We start from the raw sequence: 17,682 nt of genomic DNA, 5'->3' as shown, positions 1-17,682 counted from the left end.
AGCATATTTTAAATATTAATGTATTAAACTTGTATTTAACAATTACATTAATGTTCCTCCTATAAGAAGACACAGATCCACAAGTTACAAGCAAAATGTTTGTGATTACTGTCAGAGAGTTCTTTGTACGATGATACTCTCTTGATAACTTTGCAACCACGGAATAAAAATGCCAATAACATCTGAGAAAAGGGAATTATTTCTGGAAAACCACAGTAATGTATTCACTATAACTAGCTTTAAGTCACATTGAGTACCTGAAAGGGAGTTTCCAGCTTGCCTCATAGTAGACCTGGCTGTTTTAAGTATGATCTGCATATATGTACATTTTAATCTCCAACTCTTATTATTAAAAATGAAAAGAGGGTCTATAATTGAGGCTTAGATTTATGCATCTGTATTCTTTAATTTCCTCAGAAACAAGCCTCTAAGTGACAACTTTCTCCCTTTTTCTTGGTCTCTCTGTTACTTTTTCAACACAGGCCATGTAACCAAAGATGGTTACCACAGCACAGAAAACATTTAAGGAAATGAGTCACACTTTTATTTTTGTTAATTACCATTTGGAAGTCTTTTCAGGGAAGAAAACCTTAAAAGCAGGGAATTTATCAACATTTCACATATGCCATTTTATATGCATTCCTTTAAGGAACAGCAGAATTAGATGCCACAACTATTCCCACAGGAAGTTGTTTGTCAGGGCTTGATTGAATGAAATTCTAAAGTAAACAGATCTAACTATTAAAGTTTAAAATTTCGCCATAAAACCCATGTAGCTGACTGCTGCTGCAACATTTTCTTGTTGTATAGATCATTTTCTATATTAAGTAATTTCTCTGTAATTTTCAAGGTTCTTGAAAATTCCAAGAAATTTTAAGGGGGCACTCCTTGCTCTGTGTTCATAGGTGAGATAGAAATAAGCCTAAATTTGTGGCACAATTGTTCTTGACACATTGACAAAACAATAGCCTTTTTATTTAAACATAGCCCATTATTTTAGGTTTCAAGCTTTTACATGTCCACCATGCTTCTTTAAGTATTTTGTTTAAGATTTCTACATTGTTTACCAAAATATATTGCTAATTCCCTTTCACTCCTCTAAATCATTAAATTCAGGCATTGGAATAGCTTCCATGGCCACAGGTGTATAAAATTCACCATCTAGGGAAACAGTCTGCTTCTACAAAAAAAAAAGAAAGAAAAGTCAGTGAAACACTGGGTTAGAGAATGTAATAGCCAATGCAGCATCACTTCCATCTTAATAGTTGCAGCAGCGAGTTTGATGTGGGAAACCTTGACTGAAGAGTCCAGACCTCAAACCAACAGAGCAACTTTGAGATGAATTAAAGTGCAGAGAGTGAGTCAGGCCTTCTTGTCTCACATCAGTGTTTGACCTCACAAAAGATTTTGCAGAAATGTTGTAATATAAATAAACATAAACACACACAATGGCAAGTAATTCAATACTTTTGGCAACACAATGTAGGGTTTTAGAAAGTGCCTGTTGGAATCATGGTGAAAATCATTGTGGATTGTGAAGTACAAAGTTTTATCTCCAAAATATTATTCAAAATTAATTGTTAGCGGTGGTTACATGAGATATACAATGGTCATAAATAGATTAAAATTACAGAGTTGGTGAAGTGCACAATTTGTCAATGCTATCATTGGTCTCTGAGCAATGAGCTAGTGGGTAGGAGTACTACCAGGTAGTAAATGAGAAGCTGAAAAGGTTCAGTCATTGTTTTATATAAGTTATTGGCACAGTTTTCCAGTTAATGATTTCTCAGCATGTTCAGAAAGGAGATGAAAAAAACTATTTACTTGCAAAGCAAAGTGTTGCATGCTTTAAACTTCATGGTACTGGGGATTTGTGGTCATGAGGCTGAATTGCTTTATGGTGTGTTTTGTTAGGACCACCACTGCTTCCCGTTTTACTGCTTTTGTCACTTGTTCTAGATTCACCTTTTTACTCTTGGTGTTTGTGGTATTATTTTTTGCATTTCTTTCTGTGTCCCTCACACACCTGGTCCTTGTTTCTGAGAGTCACCTGCTAAACATCACCCCATTACTCCTTCAGAACAAATACATTCCTATGCTTCCAAAATGGTTTCTTATGAGATCGGAGTAGCTGCATTGTGCTTTCCTAATGTGATATATTTTTGTCACAATATATCTTAAGTTTTAAGTTCTTTTAATATATCAAGGAAAATTTCAGTCTTTACTAGAGAATGCTGGATATGGACTGGATGAAAACTGGATATGATACCTTTCCTCTGGGATTAAATGGAATCCACAACCAAAATCCATTGAAATCTTACAGACAACAGTAGCTTGGTGTGATTGTTTTTCTTCCCTTTTAGTCTAATCCCCATAAACAAAGTCCAATGAAACCATCTGCTTTTGAATGTCACTTAATTAGTAAACATTGTCGACATGACACGTGTTTATATGTCAGATATATGTTTCACTTTTGCCTAACAACTCTTGACTGCCGAAAAGACATTAAAAAACTAAAGCGGAGGAGCAGTTTGGGAAGATGCTTAAATAAACATTTCTTTCTCCGGTCCTAATGCCTTTGCATTAATGGTTCTCATAAACCAACATGCAAATGGCCAGACATATACAAACTTAAATCTAAATGTTTTTCCATTTTGAGTCAGAGAAAATGTCATCTCACTACTTCTAACCTCCCATCTGTTCCTGCTGCTGCCATCATCCTCCAATCCCAACATCTCAGCAGTTTACAACCAGAAGTTGGGAAGCAGCTGCACAATAAAAGCAGCTTAAAAGGACAATGTTTACAATTTCTCCAATTTTGAGCAGCGAAGACCAAGGAAGCCAGCTGTTTTTGTCAATGACCTACATCTATCTCTAGCTGTCACAGCTTTAAAAAATGTCCTGATATTTTGGGGACACTGTGCATGTTAGGAAGTGTGTCCTTGAATTTGATAGGCCTCGTTTTGGGGGCTCGAGATACTTTTAAAGCACAGCTCAGTAATACAGTTACTCCAAACAAATGTTTGGGACGAACAGCTCAGATTTTAGGATATGAAACCAAGACTAGATCAAGGATGAAATCCGTAAGACCAATGATTCATAATGCAGTATTTTCAAATTTAAGAAAATCTCTGATAAATACATTATTTGTGCATAATGACCTTTTTCAACTGATAAAATGAGGATAAAGTCCAAAGTATGCTGTTGCTTTCAGAAGAATTTTTTTTTGCAGTCTTTAAAAATACTAAATAAGAAAAACACAAAGCTAAGTGGTACTGCTTCATTAATCATTTCTATCTAGAGAGATATGCGTGTGTATGGTCAGGGGCACTCTCTATAGGGAGAGAAACATAGCATACAGAGTTAATGTTGTGTTTTGATTGTTGATTCTGTATTGCATTGTGTTTCTGTGTTTGTAAAGATGTAAAGCACTTTGAAATGCCTTGCTGCTGAAATGTGCTATACAAATAAAATGATTGATTGATTGATTGATTGATTGATTGATTGATTGATTGATTGATTGATTGATTGATTGATTAACGGCAGCAATAGCTCTGTCAATGACCACATCTAGGAAAGAGGCAGGTGAACACAGGAGTACTTTCCACGAGGAAATAAATAACAAGAATACACAAAGACAATAGTAACTGTAGGTTTGTTAATGACTACATTCAAGAAAGAGAGAGACAAATACAGGAGCATTTTCAATGGAGAAAACAGAACAAATACGTACAAGCTAGTTACACGCATCTCATATTTGTTGCTGCCTCTTGGCAACCATCAAGACAGAAAGAGACACAACTTATCAGAGAAGCAACAAGCCTGAGGTACTTTCAATGGGAAAAAACACAAAGTCTATGAAATTATTGGCAACAATACCTCTATTAATGGTTCTGTCTAAAAATGAGACACAGCTAAACACTATATAAGCAAGCCAGAATCACTTTCTACTGTAGAGAAAAACAGAGCACAAAAAGTAAACAGTAGCAACATCTCCATCAAGGATTTGACCCACAAAGAGACTAAGACAAAAACAGAGGCACTGGGGCAGGTGTATCTTTTACGGAAAAAGTAACAAAGGTAAAACACCCTGGACATAATGACTGCTTTTAAGGCATAAATACAGAGTAGGAGTAAAGTGGTCAGTGAGTCTTTCAGCAGTATAGGTCTATAGCAGAACTGCAATAAGGGCAACTCAACATGACCTAAGCCACTCAACTATAGGTTCTAGTTAGACAGTTTATGCTAACTGGCTATATGTTGACTGGCTGATTTAATTTGAAAATGTAATGTTTGCACCATTTTGGTTTGCATCAATGCTCTTGTGGAATCCCACAGAAGCATTGGTCTTTACTTAAAAATCACAAGAAAATAAAACATTTGCAAATCTGAACTCCTTTTTTGTTTTCCTGAAAAATAAGTAATTATGGAGATTCAATTTAAACACTCAGATTTATTAACAAATGGGCTTAAATAATCATGTTTTTTTGCAACACATTTTCTAACAGGTTGCATGTTGAAGCAATCAGATTGAAACCCAGCCACACATCCACCCATGTATATATCTTTTCAACCACAGTTTGATGTGCAAGGCTTTCAACATGTATAAAGAAATGCAGACAGCTCTTTTGTATCCACACACACAGAGACATTTTTGTTTTTGCAGAATGAACTGAGACTGCACGTAATAAGTTTGCAACTTTATGTAAAATCCCACTGCAATCCAGTTTGAGCAACAACAATGCAAATTGTCCTGCCTAATCTAATAGTGCAAAAGTGTTTTATGCATTTCATTTATCTGTAAAATAGATGTGAAAAAAGATTTGATCTGCTAACACAACGTTGGCAGTTCAAATGTTTTGCATTCCCAGGATGGATTTTTAAGGACATTACATCAGTTTTGTTATATGTTTTCCCACATTTCTATCCTCAATTACATTTTAAATTCAGACATTTCTCACATCCTTTGCATGCAAAACTTTAAAGTACCTGAAGCTCTACAGCCAATCAAACAGGAAAACACACTCTACACAGACATTCATCTGTAATTAAATACCAAAAGGAATCACACGCAAGGCTTTTTTTTCTACATTTATTTTGGGCAACATTTACTATGGAGGACAGGCTATCCTGTTGATGAATCATTGTTTATTATGTCTAGAAACTCTGGGTTGCCCTCGACTCTACTAAAAAACTGTAAGTCCAGTCAAGATCTCCCTAACCTTAAGTGGAGATAACGGCCTGAGTGCCACTTGTTGCAGGATGAAGCCACCCTCATCTTCTACACATGCAATCTTTTCTTCCAAAAACCCTATCTGTGCTGTGATCTGCTGTTTGGGCAGTGCCGTCTTAAGCACCTCCAGTTAAATCTGCGCTGATGAATAGCAATCAGTGCAGCTTGTAGATATTTACATTTTAGTCATTGTAATAACCCTCATCATACACTCATGCAATCCCATTAGGAGGACATGCTGAAGTTATTGATAAGAAAATATATTTTAATTGTCTGTGCATTATCTTCAAACTGCATCTTTTGCCTTCATTTTTTAACAGTTCCTCATTTACAACTAACGCAAAACCTGGTTTCATGAATAAAGTAGAAGAAAATGGATGCATGCTTTTTATTTATTTCAAAAATAAAAACTTGAAAAGTTTGCCACATCTTTGTATATGGCCTGAGTGGTTTAATCTTATTCTGTTCTGTGAAGGCTTAATACGTTTGTTGAAAATTTGTGAGCAGATAGCATCATGAAGACCACCAAGATGGATCAAGGATAACGTTGCCGAGATCTTTAAAGTTAGATTACAAAACAATACATCAGAAGAACAAGAACTGCCATTAATCCAGGTATTTGCTGCAAAAATTTGACATCTCAGTTGTGCTATGAAAAAACAGCTTTATAGCCATAAACCCCAAAACTGTGGTAAAAACAAAGTCATCATAGGGAGTCTTGCACAGCAACTTAACTGTTGAGAAACTGAATTACACCTTTACATGTTTAAAGGGAAGTTGAAGAAAGAAATGATACCTTCAGGTGACATCTAGTGTAAATACAGCTTTATTAGGGAAGAAAATGTTCAATGACAAACAAAAGAGGGAAAAAAACAGTTTCACAGTACATTTCATCCTCTTAAGATGGTGCATTGAAACATACCTCTTCCAAATCCCAATGTTGCTCTGCACAAACAAGATGCCTTCTTACAAAAGTACAACCCCTCAAGCAGAACAAAAAGCCTAAGTTGAAAGCAGGGACACTTAGAAAATACCGGATTTAACCATTCTTCCTTACATAATTTGTTCAAGAATGGCAACAATCTACATGTTTTAATTTTAAGAAAGCCTACTTGCTTGCACCTCTTGACGTAACAGGGCCACCTCTCAATTCAGATGCACAAAAAGAATAAACTATAGCAACAAACTGTTGAGGTCTGAAAATATAAGAGAAAAAAAAAACATATTGGTCCTGGATTATTTGGAAGTATTAGAGCTCGCATGCCGAGCAAAGTGACTGGAAAATAACTTGGGTCCGATCATGTGAAAGTGACACAAATCGTTGTCCTACAGAGGAGTTGGTCGTTTTATAGAGAGGTAGGACATTTGTCATGGTCAATGCATGAGGTCCCAGGATGAATCATTATCCAGCAGTTGTTCTTAAGTGTTTGAAGTAGATAAATTGAACAATATACACTCTAATTAAATGACTACAATAAAATAATATCAAAGAGATTTAGTCTTTGTTTAACGAAATACTTGAGTGGTTACACAGAAGCCAAATGATGTGTCTGCATCTGTGAAACTATCCAGATTGAATTGGCACATGATTAAGCAGATGTCTAAAGTCAAATTAAAATGAAGAAGACAAACAGTTCGTGGTGTAGCAACAATTCCACAAAGCGCACTGTTGTTTAGATTCAGATACAACAGATTAACAAATGGTCCTACTTATAAACTGTGATCCTTCATTTCCCTGTGGAGCAGTAATGAGGACGCACTCTGGAGTGGTTGAGTCACATTCACTTAAACAAAAAAAACAACAAAAAAAACATCTACTGTAATATCTGAACCTGGCAGCATGATTGAACGCACCATGACGGAAAACATAACAAAATCCTTTCAGCTAATCTGAGCGATGAGAGTGTTTGTAAGAGCAGGATGTTTCAGCAAAGCTGTGGGATCACGCTAAAAGCTCAACGCCTGTCTCCTACGATCAGAGGAGGGATATTTTTAAATAAATTTTTCCTGATCTTAGGTTGGAGCCAATAAAAAGAAAATGAGCAAATACTTTAAGCAGATGCTTTTGAAAATTATGAGACCAAGTAAATAACTTTCTCACGTGTTCTCACTATTATGTTTTATAGGTAGATCAATGGGGGGGATGACCAAATTACAAAAACTAAAAAGAATATAGAGGGAAGGAAAAATAAAACTCTACAGCAAATAAGAACCTATTGGTGCATCCCTCACCTTTTCAGTCCAATTTCTTTTCTTTACTCATTAACTATGTCCTAAGACATCTTACAAGTGAAACTGAAAATATCTAACACTTTAATGCATCTATGATCCTGATTTTATTTATTTTACATCAATAAATGTGTCTAAAGTTGAATTCCTGATTACAGTGCAGCCTTTCCTCATGATCTAGAAATAAAAGATGTCCCGTTACATCAGTTAAAAATAAATATACAGTATCTATTATATAGATCCCACTGCTGCACAAGACAACATTCCTTCATTTTTAGATAACATGAAGGGGATCCCAAAAACTGCTCATCTCAGTTGGTGAAGTTACAGCTGTACAAAGATGAATTTTTAAATCTTTTCCTGTTTGTGCTCTCAGGTGGAGGTGTCTCTGAACTGGGGGCAGGGGGTCACGTTACTGGTTCTGAGACTCCCGGACCTTGGCCTGCAGGGCGTCGCACGTCTTCTTGGCGTCGCCGAGCAACATCGAAGTGTTAGGTTTGTAGAAGATGGGGTTATCCACCGCTGCGTAACCAACGCCCAGAGATCGTTTCATCACGATAACCTGCAACAACACAAAAAAATGATCATCGATCATTAAGGAAGAAAGCTTTAGAAAAAAATTGGAGGCAAAAACTTTTATTTTCTTTGATTTCTCCAGAGAGAATATTAAATATGATCTATAATGCTACCTTAAACAGGTTGGGTCAGGTCTATTGGCTATACAAAACATGTTCATAAAATTTTTTTGTACAAATGTAATGATAAGATTCTTAGATAAGATTTTAGTCTGCTAACCTGCGGTTGCTGTGTAAGGGGGGTTGCCTGCCTGGTTTGTGACAATCCAAAAGGTTTTTGAAACGGCTTAATTTCTATACCCAAAAAAACGTCAACTTATTGCCAAAAAACAGCTGGGTGTTTTTCTTAAACAGTTAGGCTGTTTTTAGAAGCAGCAGGAATCCAAATGGAAGTAAAAAACTGTGCAAAATGTGAATTTTGCGTAATATGTCCCTTTCAATGGAAAAAAATAAATTCACACAACTGTTGTAACACCATTGTGATGCTCTGAATGTTGTCATTTCACAAGGACAAACTCTAATAGGATCAGCATGGGTCTGCACCTGCACTCATAACAATCTGAATGTAGACCAGCAGATGGACACAGCTCTGCTGTAAAATCTCCCAGTTGTCATCATCTCTCTGGGGTTTGAGACAGATCTTATCCCGCCTACGCCAGATGTCTCACCTGCTTCGCCTTCCAGACCTCCAGCACGGGCATGCCAGCGATGATGGAGTTGGGGTCTTCTTGGGCGGCCGAGTTCACTGTATCGTTGGCACCGATCACCAGAACCAGGTCAGTTTCTGTTTTCACACGGAACAAATCACAAGTTTAAGAACCACCTTTGTGTGAAAAACACGTGTTTCACATGTGCAGTACAGCTTGTTTTTTTAATTTACTGTATATGTCTTTTAGTGTTGGATTGAGTTGTCATAAAACAGCAGAAAATAATAGACAATTTACATACTTTTCGAGCAGAGTTAATGAGTACTAACGTCACATGTATCTGATTAGGCACAGTTGAGAAAGTGGGTCCACTGAATCCATTTTTTTAAAAGTGTGTGACGCAAACGTAAAAGATAATTCGGGGCATTTAAACACATTTGTTCAGCATTTGTTACAGCGTTTAGATTTTTTTTCAATCCCAGCCTTCTGAGTTAACCTTAAAGTACAAAGGATAAAAAAAATTGAAAGTACCAAAAGAAGACTCAAAAAGGGAAAAATAGGGCACAAAGAAAGAGAAAGGTAAAAATCAAGTCAGACTGTAAGTAGGACAGACTCACAAAAAGACACAGGAAAGAAAGGACACAAAGAAGGACTGAAAAAGATAAGAAAGGAAGAGAAAGAGAAGAAGAAGAAACATTAGAAAGGAATCAAGGAACACAGGAGAGAGAGAGATGGGGAAAGTAAAGGATAGAGGCATGAAACAGGAGGGCAAAGGAATAACAGAAGAATCAAATAAATAAGCATGAAAATAGAGGTGTAATACCGCTAAAAGCAAAATAAAGTTAGAATATAGCTTGAAATAAAGAAAGAAGATGTAAGACAAAAAGGGACAATTACATTATATAAAATTTCTTAACTAAATGAACAATAGTTTACAAATTCAAATGAAAGCATCAGACTTTCCATTTTATCAGTAACAGTCAATTCCACACTTTTGTATTCATTTCTATAGTTTAATTACTTTTGTCTGCAAAATACCACCATGAGTTGAAGAGTAATTGTAACAAAACTGCAGAAGAAAATGAAAAGCTGGACTCACCAGGGAAGTCTTCATTGATTTCTTCCATTTCCAGGACAATGTCATATGGGACACCTGCTTCAGCCAGCAGCACGTTGAGCTGACCGGGCATACGGCCGGCGACAGGGTGAATACCGAACCTGAAGGAAAACACACCTCAGGTGCTCACTTTGCACAAAAACTTTACTTTACAAAAACAATTCTGACTGGACAGAAGAGATGCCGGAGGTTGCCAAGGAGGAATAAAAATAAACCAAACCGAGAAGAGGAGGATTCAGAATAAATCTAAAGAGTTTGTTGACAAATTAATCTGAGAGATATGAGCAATAACAATCAGATCACATCCAACTCTCAGTGCAAACATCATCTGATTAGTGAACTCCCTTTGTTTGTAACTTGTGCACAGCTCTCAAACTCAATTGACCATGACATGTAATCAGTTTAGGTAATTAGTAGAAGGCTGCTTGTTCCTTTCACCGTTCAAGCAGAGTTTAAAAGAACTCTTGTTTCTAGCAAACAAGCTGATCTGCATATGTTATAGATGAGGATTAAGGAAAAAGAAAGTGGAGCTTTGATCTTAGAAGAATCAGCATTTTGTGTTGTATTGCTGCATCTAACGAACAACAACAGAAAGGCAGATTGCTTAAGACATATGAAAGACACAAACGATTACACAGGCTGTTGGGAATAAAGGGATAAATTAGGAAACAGAGTAAGAAGACAAAACAGAAGAAAAAACCTGAATGTTTTCTACTTTTTTTCCCTCTGACCACCCACTTTCCTCTAATCAGGCACAAATGCTCTAAGCAGCAGCAGCTGCCACGGCCAGGATCAAACGGCAGAGGCAGGAAAATTAGACGAGGTTCCGCTGTACCTTTTCTGTCCCTCGTTAGCATTTCCTTCTTTACAAACATACACTGGTCTCTACATGCAATCCCATTTTCTTATCAGCCAGATGGAAGCAGCACAAATCCTTTATTACCTACCAGTAAAAAATGAGCACTATTATATCATTGTAATCTACGTTCATCCATCTGCCCATGCATTTGTCTTCTGTGGTTCTTTATTGACTAGAAGTTATAAACACTTCTTTCTAAAGCAGGATGGAATAAGTTTATATTTCTGAATGCCTCCTTTTCAAACATATAGTTGTGAAAAATGTATATTGTGGTATTTGAATTGTGAATGAGAATATGTTTGAAATAATAATAAAAAACTAAACTAAACCCCAAAGGGAAAGTTTTGCAAATGTGAGTTTCTTGTAGAAGCCACACAGGCGCATCTCCATAATTTACAAAATCAATGAAAAATGTATTTATGTCAATAATTAAACTAAAAACAATTGAACTCATTATATTGTTTATAGTATTTATAATACTGATCATGATAGCTTACTGTTGATTGGAGCTCAAAATCCAGTTTATCACATCATATGAAAAAAAACATACTTTTAAGAAGCAGAAACATAAACACAGTAAAGACAGGTATTATGTAAAAACCCATCAAGACACATCATGATAAGCTACATAAGGTCATTTTTAAACAAGTTGTGACTTATACAAAAACAATAATGGAATGTTAATTGTAAGAATAAAACATTTATTCTTCCAATGTGCACAACAAACAGGGAGATTGCAGATTTGAGATAACTGTGAAGCAAAACCCTTAAAGAGAGTTTGAGGGGAGATTCACAAGGCTGGATAAAGTGCTTTAAGAGCCACCGCAAAGGCTTCAATTATCCTTGTGTTAAAGTGAGTGGTCCACAGACTCCTTTTTAGATGAAAAGTACATTTTACAACTTATTAACAAGTCATGGCCTTGGAATCTTGACACAGGGTTGGGGGCTGCTCATGGAGTTTTATCAGGTCTAAAGCCAGAGCAGCCATATACAATCATATTTTACTGGTTCCATTTGCTTGCAAGCCTAATAGATTTATTTCTCTCAGGAGAATTTGGCACCTGTCCACACTACGAATAGAAAATGTGTTAGTGGTGGTATCATTGTGTTTGGCTGGTAAGCAAACAGTGGTGTAACGGCACACAAAAATCATGGTGTGGTAAATAACTTGGTCTTAAAAGTCATGGTTTGGTGCATTTTGTCAGGAGAAGCATAGCAAAATGTTTAAGACTTGGTTTTTTTTTTCTTCTCTTTACTCAGCCGACAACAGAGACAAATTTAAATGTTCCGATAATATAAATATGTAACATTATACTGTCTGTTTTATTTGAATACAACATACTAGAGCTCTCTAGAGATTTGTTTTGATTACTGAAAGGATTCAACAAAAGTCAATCAGAAATGTACCTGACTTTCTTGCCAGCCTCTGCGAGCATCTTTACCAGCTCGGCGATGGGATACTGAGCCTTTGCAGCACAAAGTCCATAACCTGAAAGAGATGTTAAAACAGGAACATGAGTTGATTTCGACCCTGATTAAAAGAATTCAAATTTGACAGTTTAAAGGTAAGATGACCTGAGTGAAGTAGCCCTTCCCCTTCACCTCTCTACAAAATAAACAATTGGTTTCAAATGTTTGCGTAGGAAAAAAAATTGTTTGTGTACATATCAATTTAAAGATGTTAATAAATGTTTCCAGAGGTCAAAAAAACAGTCCACATTTTAGATTTTTATCTTGCACCAAGCAGTTCAGTGATGTTTACAAGCCTTGTCTAAAGCAGTCAGAAACTGTCCTGTTACAACACAACAGACAGCGAGACACGGCTCAAAGAATCTCACCAAAACTATGTCGTCTGTCTTCCAGCTAAACTATCCGAAGATTTTCACTTTACACCCCTTCATAGTATTTCTTTTGCGAGTTTTATTGCCAATATTCTCACATGAGTTGTCTTGCGTAAAAGAAAACACATGCTTCCAGACCATGCCGTGATGGTTCAGACAAAAGCCAGGAAAACACTTCTGTTTATCAAGCCGGGCCTTAACTGTTTCCACAGACGTCAATCAGCCAAAGTGACTGTGACGGCTCCAATTAGGAAGAACGCTCTTAATGGAAACAAGGGCAGTGACTAAAAGCTGGCGCCAAATAATGATGCAACACTATTAGACAGTGTCATGGCACAAACACGTATTAGTCTTTCGCAAATTGCGATTTTGTTGTATTTTACATATTTGTAATGTAGTGCTACACATGTCAGAGGGATGACGTGTTTATAAGAAACAGGGAATTATAAGAGCTTAAAAAAAACAATCCAGCACAATTTTTCTAATCAAAATTCCTTATTTCTTCTAAATAAAATTTATAGACTTCACAATCAGTTGTTCTGTTTCAGCCCGTAAGTAAGAACGGAAAGAGACGGACAGAAGGGTTCACGAATGGATAGAAGTATGCCAGAATAAAGAACAAATAAAGTTATTAAAATATTTCTGTTAGTTTATAAATCACTGGATGGCTTAGCACCAAAAACATAAAAGATCTGTCGTTGTTGTTGTATCAATCTTTCAGACCACTCAGGTCTTCTGGTTCTCGTCTACTCTGCGTTCCCAGAACCAAACATGAAGAAGCAGCTTTTAACTTTTCTACACCACAAATCTGGAGCAAACTTCCAGAAAACGTCAAAACTGCTGAAACACCGAGTTCCTTTAAATCAATGCTAAAAACACACCTGTTGAGAGTTGCCTTTGATTAATAGTAACTTGAACACTGGTCAACATATTTGATGAGTATTTGCTTAGTGGTTTTGGTGATGGCAAAATCACCAAAATCAAATGTTTTTATAGTGTAAAGCAGTATGAAATGTGCTATATAAATAAACTTGACTTAACTAGAATGGATGGATGACTAATTATTGACCAGAAGGGAAGACTGATGAGTTCAGGATGGACTAAAACCTTTCTACTCCAATTTAGAGTAATAGTAAAACCCAGGTTGGTGTCTTTAAATACATGCAAATGTTTGAAGAAAGTTCTTTCACATGCACATATGTACATATTATTATATAAAATAATTATGCTGGAACATGCCATTTTTATCCATCTTACTGATTGTAGGTTTTAATGAAATTTCCCGATACTCTCAGAAGGGAAAGCTGACTATCTGGACCTACATTTGATGCCTCGCTTCTCTTTCACTGGGCCACGGGAGTGCTGTAATTTGGCAATTCTTGTAAATTGCTGTGATTTCCTCAGACGTTTTCTTGCAAAATTGGTATTGTGCTCTGTGACTGGAATGGCCAATTTGCAGAATAGGTGCTTTTTAAGTCTGTGTTTACATGTACCCACATGGTCATGGCAACCCAGAAAGCATCACAACAGTCTTAAGGAAAGGATTCAAATGTTGTCTGGGGCCACCCAATAATTCACGCAGCAGGCTGAAACTGTGACACGTTCTGCGTCACCTTAAATATGAGAAACATGTGAAACAGAGAAATGTGCAGCTGGAACTAAAGTTGCGTTTAGACCCCACGCATCAGTCCCGAAAAATGAACTACAGGCCAGTTTGGATGATAGTTGTCAACAAAACCCTGTAAAGCTTCATCTCATCTAATTTCCCTCTGACCTTGCATACATACGCCCCACTGTAGAATGTCTTATTTACTGCCGACCACACAGAAAATCAGGCGAGGGTGTTTTTGTCTCTGTGTACGCTCTGCTGGGACTTGTCAATTACCCCAGAAAACTGTGATGCAACATAGGTTGAGACGAGGTTAAACAAACAGAACGCACTTTGCTCGTGCCGGGAAAGAAAAGTGACGAGAAAAGTCAAAGCGCCATATTTTTCCACTCATGAACCAGACCTCTGTGTGTTTTACCTGGAGTGATGATTATGTTGTGGGCCTCTTTAATCATGTCGACAGTCTGTTCCACGTTAACCTCGGTGTGTGTCCCTGTGATCTCCATGGGCTTTCCTGTCCCGGTGGAGGATGTGCCATAACCTCCAAGGATCACGTTAGCAAGTGAACGATTCATGGCCTAAGAAGGCAGGAAATATTTACATTTTTCTCCCAAATAAAACCCCTTTAACTATAATAAGAAGGTACAGAAAAGACGCAAATCAAAAGGAGTCAAAAGAGGTTTTCACATTTAAAATGGTAAAGAGTCCCTCCTGCAGGACAGGAAAGGAACAACATTTAACAGTTTGCCCAGCCAAGCAAAACAAAATCATCAATGTAGCTCATTTTTGCTAAATCTTAAGAGCTATGACATTTTGTAAACTGTACATTACTTACCACACACATAATGTAAGACAGAATGGCTCCAGAGGAGCCGATGAGAGCACCGACGATGGTGAGCAGGTTGTTGTTCAGCAGGAAGCCCTCAGCACACAGCGCCCAGCCTGAGTAACTGTTGAGTACAGTGATGACCACCGGCATGTCCGCTCCTCCGATGGCCGCAGTCAGAGTTACACCCTGAAGGACAGGAGGAAAATGAGGATGTTTCATTAAACGCAAAAAAGACAATAACTTTTGTGACAATATGCCTATATATCAACATTCCTATACATTTTTAATAAAATGATTTAATTAGAACATTTATTCTTTCAGACTCGAAGAGTGGAAGGGGAAGAACAAACAAGATGAGAAGGGGAAGTGAGTAAGGAACAAAGGGACAGGCGCAAAGAAGGAAGCAGAAAAAGATGATGAGGGGCAAAACAAAGGGGCAGCAAACAGAAAGTAAAGGATGAGAGAAAATAAGATAGAGGTACAAAAAAGAAAGAATGAAGAGGGAAGGAGACAAACAAGGAAGGAAAACAAAGGAAGCAGGTCTTGTTCTAGTTGAAGGGTAAATAAATGAAAATTGTCCTGTCTACTCTGTTTTTGAATTATCGATTTTCAATTTTAACTCTTTCTTTTGCAACGAAGAACACACCATGTTCTTCCAATCTAACGCTTTAAAAACAGAATAAAATTTATGGACATTAATGTCGCTCATGCATTAATGTTCCAGTGACACTGTTAGACCCTGCCAAGTGTTGGCATGTGGAGCTTTATTACATTGGATATGGTGAAAGAATCACAGCTTGGGGACAACAAATATGGAGCTCGTGGGCCACTTCTAGAGTCAACAAGTGCATTCAGTTTTGTTCTCTCTGTTCATCTTGAAAGCAAAGGTGAGGGCCCAGAGAATGACCCTTTAACCCTCTTTTGTGAAAGGGTTAAATATTAGTATAAAGTTTCTGTAAAGAAGACTGTCAAGTCTGAACATCACTGGTGAGCATGTTATTTCGGAAATAATCACAATATCAATGTAAACGAAATACAGTGTCATCTTTTAACTCCACTGCAAATATATAGTTTCAACCATCTACATTGTTGTGATTTTGTTACATTTAATGTAATATCAAACTTGGACTCCATTGGAAAATCATATTGGGACATCCCTGTTGTAAAATTTAGGCATAAATTTTAGGTATCCCACTTTTTTGTCTTTTTTACAGAACCTTACACTTGATGAAAATAACTGAACAGGTACATAAAAAGATGGCTAATTATCTATTATCTTATATCGCTATAACTCTGAAAGCCACAGATTGCAAGCAAATAATAATAAAACCAGCTGGTTTAGTGATTTATTATTTGATTTATGTGCTTAAAAAAATGAAAACTCCACCTGGAGAACTGACATTTTTCACAATTAGGTACAGATGCTCTTTGTTCCTTTATCATTTGTACAGTTGTTGTTTAGGAGAGGCCAACTGTAGTTACCAAAGAAGCAACGATATCCAAGACTGAGTGTTTCATTTATTTCAGTTCAGACTTCATAAATGGTTCCTTCTGACCAGCTGCAAGGTCTATTTTTAAAAACCTCTGCAAACGTACAGTGGATGATTCATAACTGTACTTGTTCTTGAAATACTGATTAGATCCACAAGTTGAGGAAGCTGAGACAATAATCAGCAAACCAATTGTTGGATGCAATGACACTGAAACTCCAGCTGCAAGAGCCCATGCAAAAGGAAGTTTTTTTTCTATTTTTTGTGAATCACAACTGTGAATTTATGTCTAATCTGTTCAGATTTGCATGAGTATAATCTATATTAAAATATAAAACTCGAGTAAAAGATACCAGAAGCTTTAATGCATAACCTAAGGCTGTTTTATTTTTATTTGATAACTCAAACTTTTGGTTAAAAATATTATTCATTAAAAACTTTTTACTGAAAAACATTTACAAAATGCAAAATTTCTTTAATAAATAAGCAATGAACAGTTGGAAAAAGCAGATGACTTTGCCTTTTATTGTTCCAGACTTCCTGAGAAGCTTAGTCTGTTAACCAGATGAGATCAAAACCTTTCAAACCTTTAAGTACTGAGACCTTATTAGTTTATCAGAAGTTATGTATCAAACTTGTCTGCTTGTGACTGCCAGATTTCTGCTCCACTCAAACTTCCCAGACAGCTCCTGTTTTCTGTAACTTGACATTTATTAACAATTCCCACTCTTGTTACATTTCTCCTTATTTCCCCTCCAACATACCTTTTTTCTGACTCTTAAAAACTAGTTCTCCTTCCTGGAGTTTATTGAGGTTTTTAATAGCATTGGTACATGTTCAGCCTGTCAGTCAACATGTAAGAACATTTCAATCTGTGATGTACAGGTTTTTCTACTTTTAAAAAAGCCCCACACTGAGAGAGACAACAAATCTCTCTCAGTGTGAGAAAGATTTGAAGAAACACACGCATGCAGCATACCATGACGGCAGACAGGGCAGAAACCGATCCCAGACAGGTCATGCCTGTGGTGTAACTTGGATCCAACATGTAGGGAACCATCCCACCGACGCTAGCAGCCATGAGCGTGGCATTGAGAGCGTGGCGGGCGGGGAGCATCAGAGGAGCGCTGTTCAGGATGCCTGCAGAAAAACAGAGGAGAGAAGGCAGGTGGGTATAAAGCAGAAAAATAGATGTGTTTAATCATTTTAAACACATAATGCAGAAGTAGGCACACACTGTTTATTCTACATAA

The 17,682-nt window shown here is 36.9% G+C and overlaps 1 protein-coding gene across 2 annotated transcripts in view; it reads right to left on the bottom strand.

The window, feature by feature from the left end:
- Positions 1-6,036: 6,036 nt before the first annotated feature.
- LOC102226424 (NAD(P) transhydrogenase, mitochondrial-like) overlaps positions 6,037-17,682 on the bottom strand; it is a 30,081-nt gene continuing 18,435 nt past the window's right edge. For both annotated transcript variants that reach the window (XM_005810016.3, XM_005810017.3), the window contains exons 16-22: positions 17,409-17,569; positions 14,946-15,125; positions 14,529-14,688; positions 12,068-12,149; positions 9,784-9,902; positions 8,706-8,821; positions 6,037-8,024 (exon numbers count right to left, since the gene is read on the bottom strand). In XM_005810016.3, the coding sequence (XP_005810073.1) occupies positions 7,875-8,024; positions 8,706-8,821; positions 9,784-9,902; positions 12,068-12,149; positions 14,529-14,688; positions 14,946-15,125; positions 17,409-17,569 (968 nt within the window). In that variant the 3' untranslated portion in view covers positions 6,037-7,874. The remainder of the gene's footprint in view (positions 8,025-8,705; positions 8,822-9,783; positions 9,903-12,067; positions 12,150-14,528; positions 14,689-14,945; positions 15,126-17,408; positions 17,570-17,682) is intronic.

This window comes from Xiphophorus maculatus, chromosome 8 (genome assembly GCF_002775205.1).
Source record: "Xiphophorus maculatus strain JP 163 A chromosome 8, X_maculatus-5.0-male, whole genome shotgun sequence".
Lineage (NCBI taxonomy): Eukaryota > Metazoa > Chordata > Actinopteri > Cyprinodontiformes > Poeciliidae > Xiphophorus > Xiphophorus maculatus.
This window is presented reverse-complemented; position numbering and strand designations above follow the sequence as displayed.